The 12,299-nt window shown below is 37.3% G+C and overlaps 1 protein-coding gene across 1 annotated transcript in view; it reads right to left on the bottom strand.

The window, feature by feature from the left end:
• Positions 1–4,452: 4,452 nt before the first annotated feature.
• Positions 4,453–12,299, bottom strand: part of LOC134667113 (coiled-coil domain-containing protein 40) — a 37,143-nt gene continuing 29,296 nt past the window's right edge. Inside the window, exons 18-22 of the mRNA XM_063524396.1 lie at positions 11,487–11,582; positions 7,202–7,405; positions 5,906–6,064; positions 5,051–5,193; positions 4,453–4,671 (exon numbers count right to left, since the gene is read on the bottom strand). Coding sequence (XP_063380466.1) covers positions 4,491–4,671; positions 5,051–5,193; positions 5,906–6,064; positions 7,202–7,405; positions 11,487–11,582 — 783 coding nt within the window. The 3' untranslated portion in view covers positions 4,453–4,490. The remainder of the gene's footprint in view (positions 4,672–5,050; positions 5,194–5,905; positions 6,065–7,201; positions 7,406–11,486; positions 11,583–12,299) is intronic.

The following is a 12,299-nucleotide window of genomic DNA, read 5'->3' as shown; positions in this document are numbered from 1 at the left end:
GAGTTCCGTTCTGATCATCATCAGCAGTTCCACTTCATCAAATGTCACTTTTTTGGGTGTATATGCTTGATTTGTTGATAAAAACCCAAAAATCACTATATGTATGCCTTTAAGATTTGAGGAGTTCCCTCGATTCCTCATGGATCCCATCATCAGAACTGGGTTTTGACAAAAACGGGACCAATCTGTATGCATATACATTCAGTCAAAAAAAGAATTTTCGAAATCGATCTAGTAATGACGGAGATATGGAGTAACAAACATAAAAAAAAATAAAAAAAATAAAAAAAAACATACAACCGAATTGATAACCTCCTTCTTTGAGATTTGGAAGTCGGTTAAAAAATAAACTTAATCCGGGGACAAGGAGAGTTAACTAATAGGAACAAATTGACTTTTGCAATTTCTATTATCTGTTTCTTGAAATTATATTTGGGATTACTGAGCTGTTTGTAGAAATAAATAAACTTTACAGAAATAGTGAAACGTCCATAATTATTACTAAAGCTTAATTTTTTCCCCCAGTACAGAACTGTTTTTTAATTCCTGGTGATGATTTTTCTCTCAGTGTAGGTGGGCATTTTCACTTAAAAGTGTACCATTTTTTTTTTCGAAAATCCTACAAGTTTTGGGTTATTTCTACTCAGAATCACGACCGTTACAAAACTGACACCCAAAATTTGTATGAAAAACTGGGGACACTTGTTTTCTTTGTCTCATTCAAGAGTACCTGAGTCTAAATAACCCAAAAGTTGATGTTTTTTCAAAAAAAGTAAATGGTACCATTATTTCTGAAAACCCCCAGGTAGGTGACCCGTATGTGGAGCATTGGACGTGTGATTCAAGTATGTAATTTGCTTGGACTTACGAGGAAATTAAAACTATTTGTACGGGGACTGTTCACCTGTTGACACTTTCCTTTTTCCTCCAATATCATAAATTATTAAGCTTAGACTAGTTGGACTTAGTTAAAACACAGCATATAATTGCACCACATAGTTCTAAAGAATTTTGCAATCTCACTAACTGTATCAATTGAAATCAACCCGATCCTGTGTCGTTATACACTTTAATCCCTGGTGATAAAGTGCAGTTTCGGTAAACAGGTACATACGAGATATTAGAAGTGGGGTTTGTATAGAAGTGGGTCACATTCGATTCCGGTGCAAGCCACATGGTGCGTGCTTAAATTCATATCTGCCGCGCCCTGTCGCCGGCACAAGGATTAGTGCTTAGGGAGATGACAGTATTGGGTAGATGCGGCATTGGTATCAACTTAGCTAATTAGGGTTCCATACCCAAGGGTTAAAAATGGGACCCTCTATTACAACGACTCCACTGTCCGTCTGTCTGTCACTAGGCTGTATCTCATGAACCGTGATCATTGTCTTTACCGTGATCAACCGTGACAGACAATTGAAATTTTCACAGATGACGTATTTCTGTTGCCCCTATAACAACAAATACTAAAAACACGGAACCCTCGGTGGGCGAGTCCGACTCGCACTTGGTCCAGTTTTTTTATTTTATTTTTATGTCCCAGATTCTAAAACAGGTCGGCTCGTACAGTTAATTGTACAAATATTGGTGTACACATCATACCCATAAATATGTCCCATAGCTCTTATACATATTAGCGAATTACGAACATTTTAACTAAGCAATTGCATATATGTATTTATAACTATTATATTATTAACTATGGGACATATTTTCGTAACTTATTGTTGTACGATATAGTAGGTCAGGAAATGAATGCTCAAAAAACGTTGTAGAGGGAAATGCTAGGAACACAATTTTTGACTCCGTAACTTTGTTTAGACTAGTTAGGAGGTGAATATATCAAAAGTCCCCGGCTGTAGCCCCGGTGCTGCGGGGTAGAGGGGGGTAAGAAGGTCGAATTTTTCGGTTTTTCATTGATATCTTGGAAACTTTGCATCTTAGCGACATGACGACTAAGACAAACCGAAAGCTCATAAAATTAGTTACAAGTTTTATTCAGTCAAGTTTTTCGATATCTTGAATAGTTTTTGAGATAGACGCTCTTGAAAGTTTATTTAGGGATTTTAATGTTATCTTGATATCTACATCAGTGATGCTGTTAGGCCATGTTTGGCATCATTTTCGTATAAATCGGGGGTGCTGAATTCATTTATGGTATCACATTGACATTATTCCGAAGTAAAAACAAAATTAAAAAAATATATATATTTTTTAAATTCCCTCTTCACGCTTAAACCGCTGAACCAATTTCGTTGAAATTTGGTACAGAAATAGTTTCAGTCTCGACACAGGACATATGATAGTTTTTATAACCAAAAGCATCTTTTGAGGATGTGAAAAGTGGGGTGGAAGTTTGTATGGGGAGTCAGTAACCGCTGAACCGGTTTAGGTGAAATTTAGGATGGTATACATCTGTGATTTAGATGAAAATGATACCTAACATGACTTCAAACCTTACCTTAAGCAGTATGAACCTCAGGAATTCAGTTTCGTCGATGAAGTTGAATTCCCCCATACTCCATTTCACAACTTTAAAGGATGATTATTGAGATAAAAAGTATCTTATGTCCTGTCTTGGGACTTGAAATATCTGTATACCAAATTACAATTAAATCGGTTGAGCGGTTTAAGCGTGAAGAGGAACTTAAAAAAAAAGTTATTTGTTTAAAGTTTATATGTTTTTTCTTAGGAATGGTGTCAATGTGATACCAAAGATGAATTCAGCATCCCCGATTTATACGAAAATGATACCAAACACAGCCTAACAGCTTCACTAATGTAGATATCAAGATAAAATTTAAAGCCCTAAATAAACTTTCAAAAGCGGATATCTCAAAAACTATTCAAGATATCGAAAAACTTGACTGAATAAAACTTGTAACAATTTTTATCAGCTTTTGGTTTGTCTTAGTAGTCATGTCGCTAAGACGCATAGTTTCCAAGATATTAGTGAAAAACCGAAAAATGAGACCTTCTTTCCCCCCTCTCCCCCCCAGCACCGGGGCTACGGCCGGGGACTTTTGATATGTTCACCTCCTAACTAGTCCAAACAAAGTTACGGAGTCAAAAATTGTGTTCCTAGCATTTCCCTCTATAACTTCTTATTTCTTGGCCTATAGGTATCATCTGACATTTACCAGTCGTTTTCAGTGAAGGAAAACGTCGTGAGGAAACCGGACTAATCCGAATAAAACCTAGTTTCTCTTCAGATGGCAGTCGCTTGGGATTATTTGCAAATCGGACCTCAGGCTCCCATGAGGCGCGGCAAAAGCCGGGACAACGCGAGGAGGATAGATAGATAGAATACTCTTTATTGGCACACCTCAGTAAAAAGATACATAAAGCAAAGAAACAATGATTAAATGTAGAGGCAGACAACAGGCGGTCTTATCGCTAAAGAGCGATCTCTTCCAGACAAACCTTTGGGTAGCGGAGACAGAGAAATTAATCCAAAAAGTAGGTGTTGCAAAACCGTTATGGATATGGAGTCTATATTTACACACACACAATTACAGTGATGATGATGATTGTGTGCATTCAATTTAACAGCCAGCCAATTACAAGATTGACTAACAAGTTTATAACTGCGGCCGTCAGCTAGACACACTTTGCCTGAGACTCACACATCTACCGATAACCTGCATCAGTCCCGTATGTTGCAAGGACAGGTCCACGCCTGGCGATATGTTATCGGTCGTTCATTACATTAGGTACACTAAGCACTATCGGCCCGGCGTCCTATAATTCATTAATTATTCCTACTTGCGCAAAATTAGTGGTGCACGTGCAGTATGGAAAGCATAGGGTTGTTGAGCTGATAACAATTTAACACATTCAACACCAAGAACCCGACTGTCGGGTACACTGTTCGTAGCGACTACGCGCTACATACGGCGAAACCGTGGCTACGCGCTACGAGCGTAACCCGTAGCACTTAGTGGTAATGAATGTGTTAAATCAGCTGTCAAAAATAGATGCATACCTTTTTGTTCTAACTCTGGTCAGATGGAAAATAAATAAACAACCACAAATAATAATACAGTAATTTTATTCATTTTACGTTTGCGTCTAATCCGGTATTTCTGATTTTTTGCAAACTTGTTTATGATGTTGCGCCAATGAATAATCCAAGTTTGAGACCTCGAGCGCCGAACGCAACTTTGTCAAAAATCGAAAAAACCGCGAAAATTTCAGATTTTGTTTCGTTGAATCCAATCCAATCGTGTGAATAAATATATCACATGTCTCCATTTGTGTCATTCAAGCGCTTTTTTAACTCGCATTGAAAAAGCTCTCGTGTAAATGGGGCCTCAATAAAAGTAAAAACTTGTCAAGAACCTTGTTAAAATACTACAATATTTATTTGAAGTCATCAAAAACACTAAGTACTCACACATAACAACTAAATGTATCATAAATATTGAGCATAAAAAATCATGATCAAAAGATGTTCAGCGTGTCTTCAACCGCTACTAAATTAAGTGTAGTTAAGGGCACAGTGGTTTCTCAGCGACATCGCTAGCTTCCAGCTCGCTAGTGATACAATCCCCTCCCTCGTCGCAAAGTTGAGGCATCTCGATCGGCTCAAAGATGTTCAACGTGTTGGAGATAGTCTCCAGTCTCTCTTCTAGGTGAGGGTATTCGCGGCTGAGCTTGGCTACTATGAACCTGAAAATTAAATTTTCATATGACATGCTAAAACGATCACTATATTTTACATATAAATAATATTATCAAGGTCAGAAATATTACGTATCTGTTCGAAACTCTTTATTTGGAGTTCGGTAAGTCAGTAAAATTTATTCATAATAAATAATAATAGAGTGAGCCTAATACAGACCCTTTGGGAACGCCTGTGTTTAGTCAGTAGTGTGTATTGTGTGTTAGTCTGTAAACTCTAATAATGTCTAAAGTATATATCTATGCTCCAATGAGAATATTTGTCCATTGATCTACAATCTACTGTCTTTGACCGAAGCTTCCATAGAAAATTTTCATGTTAGACTCACTCAAAGGCCTTTGTCTGTTCTAAAAGGTCCAGACTTACCTGATGCGTTCATTCAGCTCAGTAGCCTGCTTATACTCAGCCAGTACGGTGGCTTTAGGTTTCTTGACTCTCAGAGACTGCCGTTTCACTGCCGTCCCCAACTCGGCGCCGAGACGCTGAGCGCGCACCACTCGCTCCAGGAGCTATGGATGAACATAGTCCAATTCGTGAGATGAGAGAGACAGCGCAGGCACTTTTAATTTGCATTATTATGCATGTGGATGCGCCTTATGTATCAGATAGTTATAGATAGTAGATTGGCACGACGTAATTTGTTGGTGTCTGCCGTTTGCCGTTATTACATCTTTGAATGAAGTACTGCGAAAAAGCTCTCGTAATTTCTGTGGTAAAAAGCAATGTCTCTTATCTTTGACTCTTGCCATGTACCTACACTATGATATGATGTTGATGAGATACAGGCGACGTACAGTCGAGATGGCTTACTTTACTTATAACTGAACTAGACACTTTACACACTTTTATAACTGAACTTTGGCTTGGCTATTCAGCATGAATAATACAAGATATGACTGCTAAAATGGCCAAATATATCAGAACACATCGTTATTTTATTTCCTATGGTAACAAAGGTGTGTTGCGATATATTTGGCCAATTTGACCGTCACTTCGATAGTGACTGTACTATTTCTTTGACCTTCAACCGCTGATCCTAACCTTCAAGTAGCACTGACTTATTGCTTGTCCCGCCCTCCGTCTTTCTCTACAGCCTGCTATTTCTGTCTACATCTAGAACTGACCCACTGCTTGTCCCGCTCTGCTGGAGTTGCGTATTTGAGAGCCCTATACTCTGTCTTTCTCTACAGCCTGCTATCTCTGTCTACATCTAGAACTGACCCACTGCTTGTCCCGCTCTGCCGCGCGGCAGTCGCGCAGCAACGCGGCAACTTGCTCCTCGAGCTGCGCGTTGAGAGCGCTGGTTTCTTTTGTCTCTTTCTCCAACCTCGCTTGTTCTTGTTGAAGACTCTTCATTTTTGCATTCGCTTCTGCTAATTCCTGCAAATTCGAATGAGCGAGAAATTAGAAAAAACCCTACCTATTGTATATTGCAAGCAGGAACAAGCTTGTAATTTATTCAATTCAATTCCACAAAACTGATACATGCGTTTAAAAAGGTTGTGTGTGTCGAGTGGCGAGTGTCTGTGTGTGCGTGTGTTCAGAGTGTTCTGAACTTGGTAACTCGTTGCACGTCAGCTCTCGTCAGCCTCAGTTCATGATGGTACATACATACTGTGTCTGTGATGTATCAGAATGAAAGGCCAAGAAAGAGACCCATTAATGTTTAGGTCATACTGAGCAACTTTTACTATGGGACCAACCCCGAAAACGCGGAAAAAAAATTTGATGTTTCATACATTTTGCTGGTCTGATGTTGAAATTTCCTATGGGAGAGTTAATTTTTTTCCGCCTTTTCGGGTTTAGTTCCATAGTAAAAGTGGCTCAGTATTACCTAAAATGGGTCTCTTTATTTGCCTTTCGTTCTGATACATGCTGTATAGTACAGGGTGGCCAAATAAGAGGTATACACTTTATTTTTGAAATTTTATTCTATAAAACATAAAAAATATTAAGTATTCCTTGTTAAATATAATATGTAGGGTCAGCAATTACACATGGAAAATAATGTCAGACAAATGTTCACCTCTAGCAGCATGGCAGATGCGAACCCTTTTCATCGCGTTTTCATCACTTTTTCACACATTTCTGGCGTTATCTCAGCGACAGTGTTACGAATATTTTGTTTTAATTGCTGAAGGTTCGTTGGCCTATTAGCATAGACACGTCCCTTTAGATAGCCCCACAGAAAAAAGTCAGGAGCTGTTAAATCAGGCGATCTTGGGGGCCAGTCAATGTCACCGTTTCACGAAATTAATCGACCGGGATACGTTATTTTTAATGTTTCTATTGTGGCTCGTGGCGCGTGACACGTGTCCCCGTCTTGTAAACGCTCCATAACAAATTTGCCGTATCTACACAAAGTAATTTTCATGCAACAACTGTCATATTTGCCGCCAAAACAAAATGGCGGCAAAAAAAAGTTGTATACCTCCAAGTTGGCCACCCTGTACCATGGGAACTATGACTCCAAACAGGTTATGACTTGACCTTCAGACCTTGACCTATTATTCTTACCTTGGTGACTCGTTGTACATCAGCCCTCGCCAGCCTCAGTTTATGATGATACTGCGTCTGTGACGTGGTCCCATGGGACCCGTGGGCGACCTCGAGAGCAGCCTGCGAGCGGTTCTTTTCTATGGCGGTCTCGCGTCGGGTGACCATCAACGCCAGATCATCCGACAGTTTCTCGGCGGTGCGGCGAAGTTGTTCGCGCCGGACCTGTGCAAACTTGTTTGAGACTGGCTTATCTTCTGGCACTTTAGTGTCACAGTCAACGGCAAGCTATATTTGACAGTCATTTATAAGTTTAAGGTAAAAGTACGCTTCACCGAACGCTCAATATCCGTCCGTATCACCGAATTTCTTCTATTTTAGGCTATAAGTCGATTATTTACAGCTGATATTTACTTGCGTATTTTTTTTCCACGAGTTAAATACCTATCCCTTCCACTATGCCTCAGAGTCGGCCAATTTGTCCCGCAGTTGGGACGTGGCAACTGATCGAAACGGATCGTTGCTGCCGATTGCCACTTTGTATGGGCAACCTTAAAGAAATCGGTAAGAAGTTGCGTATATTTCTTAAGGTCATAAAACCTTTTAAATTTATTTCTGTGTTTCAAAGTATGGTTTTTCAGTGTGACTACTTAATTAGTTTGTGTATTTTAGTAAATTTAATTAATTTAGTGCAGTCATATTATCAGAAATTAAGCTTAATGTGAGTTCGGTGATGAGTACACCGACAATTTGATTGGATGGTATTATCGAACAGCGTCCGGAATCAGGGAAAGCGTATGTTTTTGAAATTATTTTTATAATGGTTGATTACGAACTATTTAGATTAACTACCTAATTTCACAAATAACTTAATGTATTTGTAATTTTATGAGCAATTGCCGAACAACAATAACCTATATAGATTATTATAAAACTGCGTTTGAAATGTTCATGTTTTACGACTTTTTGGCATCAAAATAAGGTTTTTGGCAAGACTATTATCAAACAATAATTTTAGATATTTACGTCAGTATTAGCAAGAACTTTATACATGTACGGTTTTGTAATGGATTCAAGTATTAAATTTAATGATAGATTTGTAGTTATACCACATTGATTACGATTTAAATACTATTTTCAAAATCCGTTCGCGAAATAGGTTCCACATATTTTCCATGTTTCGTTCACCGAACGGCCGTTCGGTGACTGGTACCCATGGTCTCTGCTACCGAACTCATGTTTGCGTTGGCCATGTTTCTATTCGACGTTCATGAGAATATCATCCTTATTACGATAACGGCTAGGTCGATATTTATATGTTTATTTTTTGTGACCATTATTTCAATGCCAGCGCTTTTCAAACTTTAGACATACTTATTGGACGCCTGATAATAGTCTTGGAATGTGGACAAAAAAACTGAATAGGATAATAAAAACAATGAAGCAATAATATTTTATACAGGGTGGTCCTAGATGTTCAAAAATTTTTTTTAGATTCCTCTCGTCGTGGGCGATTGTGATTTTTTAAACTTTTATCTTTTGTTATGAAATTCCGGGGTTCCCATACAGGGTGGCTAAAAATTAAATACATTCCCATTCCCAGGGAGGTTTTGGGATTATACTGAGCAACTTTTACTATGGGACCAACTCCGAAATCGTGAAAAAAATTTTACCCTTCCATAGAAAATGGACCAGCCAAAATTTATGAAACAGCCAAATTATTTTATACATATGCGTACATGTTTTATAATTGTTGCGTACCTTACTTACTGACTTATTTTTCAAAAGTATTTTTCAATAAAAAAGACACGTCAAGATCGCTTACCATCTTTATAATGCTAAAAAACGAAGCATAGTAGGGATTTAATAGTGAACTACTGAAGTTTGAGCACCACTCAACACCATATTTTCATACAATTATTTCCTAGTTCGGTAATGCGGGCTCCCTATTCGGTATAATGTGCAAATCTCGTTTCTTAGTTCGGTAAACGGTACAAACAAGGACATTGGAAGAAATGACTTTAAAAATGTATTTAATACACGTCCAATAATTTCAGTAATTTATAGGTATGTTTAAATGAGGACAAATTTATCTGTGTTTCTATTTTAGTATTGAACATATTCGTAAGAAAATATCAGAACGAATAAAAAAATTAAACGTAAGTCTAGGGCTTAAGCATTCGGTGAAGCGTACATTTACCTTATTATGGGAAGTATAGTTCTCGTCTTAGTGACAGACCAGTCCAACATTAATGGTTGGTGCAACTAGCCCTTGGTCCTAAAGTAAGTGCTGGTTCAGCAACCCAAAGAGGATCGTTACCTCCGACAAAAAAGCCGCTCTTCTCTATTCTGGGCCACTTCACAGTAGTTGTCATTTTCTAGGACAGTTAATAAATTGTTCATTATTTCATTCGAGAATCTACAGCTTGGCAAAAAAGAGTAGAAATTAAAAAGTGTCGTCCCCGTTTTCTTATTTAAATTGGTTTGAAAGAGACACTATCATTTATATATTTTAAGTAACTATATATGTACTAGCTGTTGCCCGCGACTTCGTCCGCGTGGAATCTTATCTTCAACATTTTACATCTTTAGTACCTATAATTTTCATATCCAAGCAATGTTGAAATTACTTTTCTTATTTAGCAAGTTGTATGAAGTTTTAAGTCAAGTGGATTTTGATGTTGGTTGCTGAAATTACTTTTCTTGTGTTGTAATTTAATAGGTACGTTTTTACAAAGCTTCAAGTTCATAGTTTAAAAAAATTGCACCTGAAGACGAACTTTCATCTCCTTTTTAACCTCCTAAGGGGTTGAAATTCCAAAAATGTTATAAATACTTTTTTTGCAATCGGCTATTATGCCTTTCTAAGAAGTTTCAAAACAGTTTGTAATGGATTCAAACTTTCAACCCTTTACTAACCCTGTTAGGGGACGAATTTTACAAAAAGCTGAAATTACTTTTCCTGTCTTCTAATAATATCCCTAAATACAAAGATTCAAGTCCCACGCTCGAAAAAATGTTTGATATCTATACAAACTTTCAACCCCTTTTTTACCACCTTAGGGGATGAATTTTCAAAACCACTGAAATTAGTTTTCTTGTATTTTAATAATATATCTTTTTACGAAGTTTCAAATTCCTAGATTAAAAGAAAACTTTAACCCCATACAAACTTTCATCCCCTTTTTAACCCTGTTAGGGGATGAATTTTACAAAACGCTGAAATCACTTTTATTGTCTTCTAATAATATCCCCAAATACAAAGATTCAAGTCCCACACTCGAAAAAATGTTTGATATCCATACAAACTTTCAACCCCCTTTTCACCACCTTAGGGGATGAATTTTCAAAAACGCTGAAATTAGTTTTCTTTTATTTTAATAATATATCTTTTTACGAAGTTTCAAATTCCTAGATTAAAAGAAAACATTAATCCCATACAAATTTTCATCCCCTTTTAAACCCTGTTAGGGGATGAATTTTACAAAACGCTGAAATTACTTTTGTTGTCTTCTAATAATATCCCCAAACACAAAGATTCATGTCCCGCGCTCGAAAAAATGTTTGATATCCATACAAACTTTCAACCCCTTTTTCACCACCTAGGGGGATGAATTTTCTAAAACGCTGAAATTAGTTTTCTTGTACTTGAATTTGATACCTTAATACAAAGTTTCAAGTTCCTAGCTTAAAATAAAATTTGCACCCGAAGAAGAACTTTCATCCCCTTTTTAACCCCCTTAGGGGTTGAATTTCCAAAAATGTTGCAATAACTTTTTTTTGTAATCGGCTATTATGCCTTTCTAAGAAGTTTCAAAGCATTTGTAATGGATTAAAATTTTCAACCCCTTTTTAACCCTGTTAGGGGATGAATTTTACAAAACACTAAAATTACTTTTCCTATCTTTTAATAATATCCCTAAATACAAAGATTCAAGTCCACCACTCGAAAAAATGATTGATGTCCATACAAACTTTCAACCCCTTTTTCACCACCTTAGGGGATGAATTTTCAAAAACGCTGAAATTAGTTTTCTTGTATTTTAATAATATATCTTTTTACGAATTGTCAAATTCCTAGCTTAAAAGAAAACTTTAATCCCATACAAACTTTCATCCCCTTTTTAACCCCCTTAGGGGTTGAATTTCTCAAAATCGCTTCTTATCTCTTGTACACTTTATAAATGCAATCTGGTGTGCAAATTTCAACTTTCTGGCTTTTGTAGTTTCGGCTCTGCGTTGATGAATCAGTCAGTCAGGACACTTGCATTTATATATATAGATATAGAAAAAACACAGTTCTTACTTCCATCCTGTGAATCTCGATCCTCATTTGACCGACTTCACCGGCCGCGGACTTGGCGTTTTGCATGTTTTTCTTCAGATCAACAGCCATAATACCCTGTCCAATACAACATTGTAACTAAATCTTCATGGAAACGAGGAAAATCCAAAGCAAAAAAATTAACGCAAGAAAATATATTTATTGTAGTGTGTGGAACAATGCAATATAGATAAGTAGGTAGGTACTGTACTATTTCTTTCTGTTTGACTCATGGGGATGCATAGGTTAGAAATGCTTAGTTAGGTTAGGATAAGCAGGTTTGGCCATACATTACATTCCCTGTTCCGTGCCGTGGACCACTATTAGCATATTAGGTTAGCATTATGGGCGGGATCATTTCTTGGTAAACTATTTATTTATTTTATGTTTAACTTTCTTTGTTGCTTTATATTGTGTACGAATAAATGCGATGATTATGATTAGTGATTACTCTCAGAATGTAATGTCAAAAAGAAGTAGGTACCTACCAACCTACTTAGGGCGGGTATTGCAACCATCACCTCCTCATAAGGTACAGAACATTACGGCCCAAAGAAACTGGACTTTTTTGGATTCAACGGGCATTAGTAATGAACTTAAAAGGGCCGTCACAATAGATCACTGCTTGTTCGACGTGGCAATCAAAGGCCCACAACACTCCAGTAATAAAAATAATTTTGGTAATGGCATCAAAATGTCTTCATCTGGCATTGTAAAGAACCGCATATACAAAGAGTAAAAAAGCCTGCACTAGGGCGTCGCGAGCTAATGGGCTAGGTGGGGGACAGTTCATAC

The sequence above is a fragment of the Cydia fagiglandana genome, chromosome 9, assembly GCF_963556715.1.
Source record: "Cydia fagiglandana chromosome 9, ilCydFagi1.1, whole genome shotgun sequence".
NCBI lineage: Eukaryota > Metazoa > Arthropoda > Insecta > Lepidoptera > Tortricidae > Cydia > Cydia fagiglandana.
Note: the sequence above shows the minus strand (reverse complement) of the source record. Positions and strands in the feature narration are given on the sequence as shown.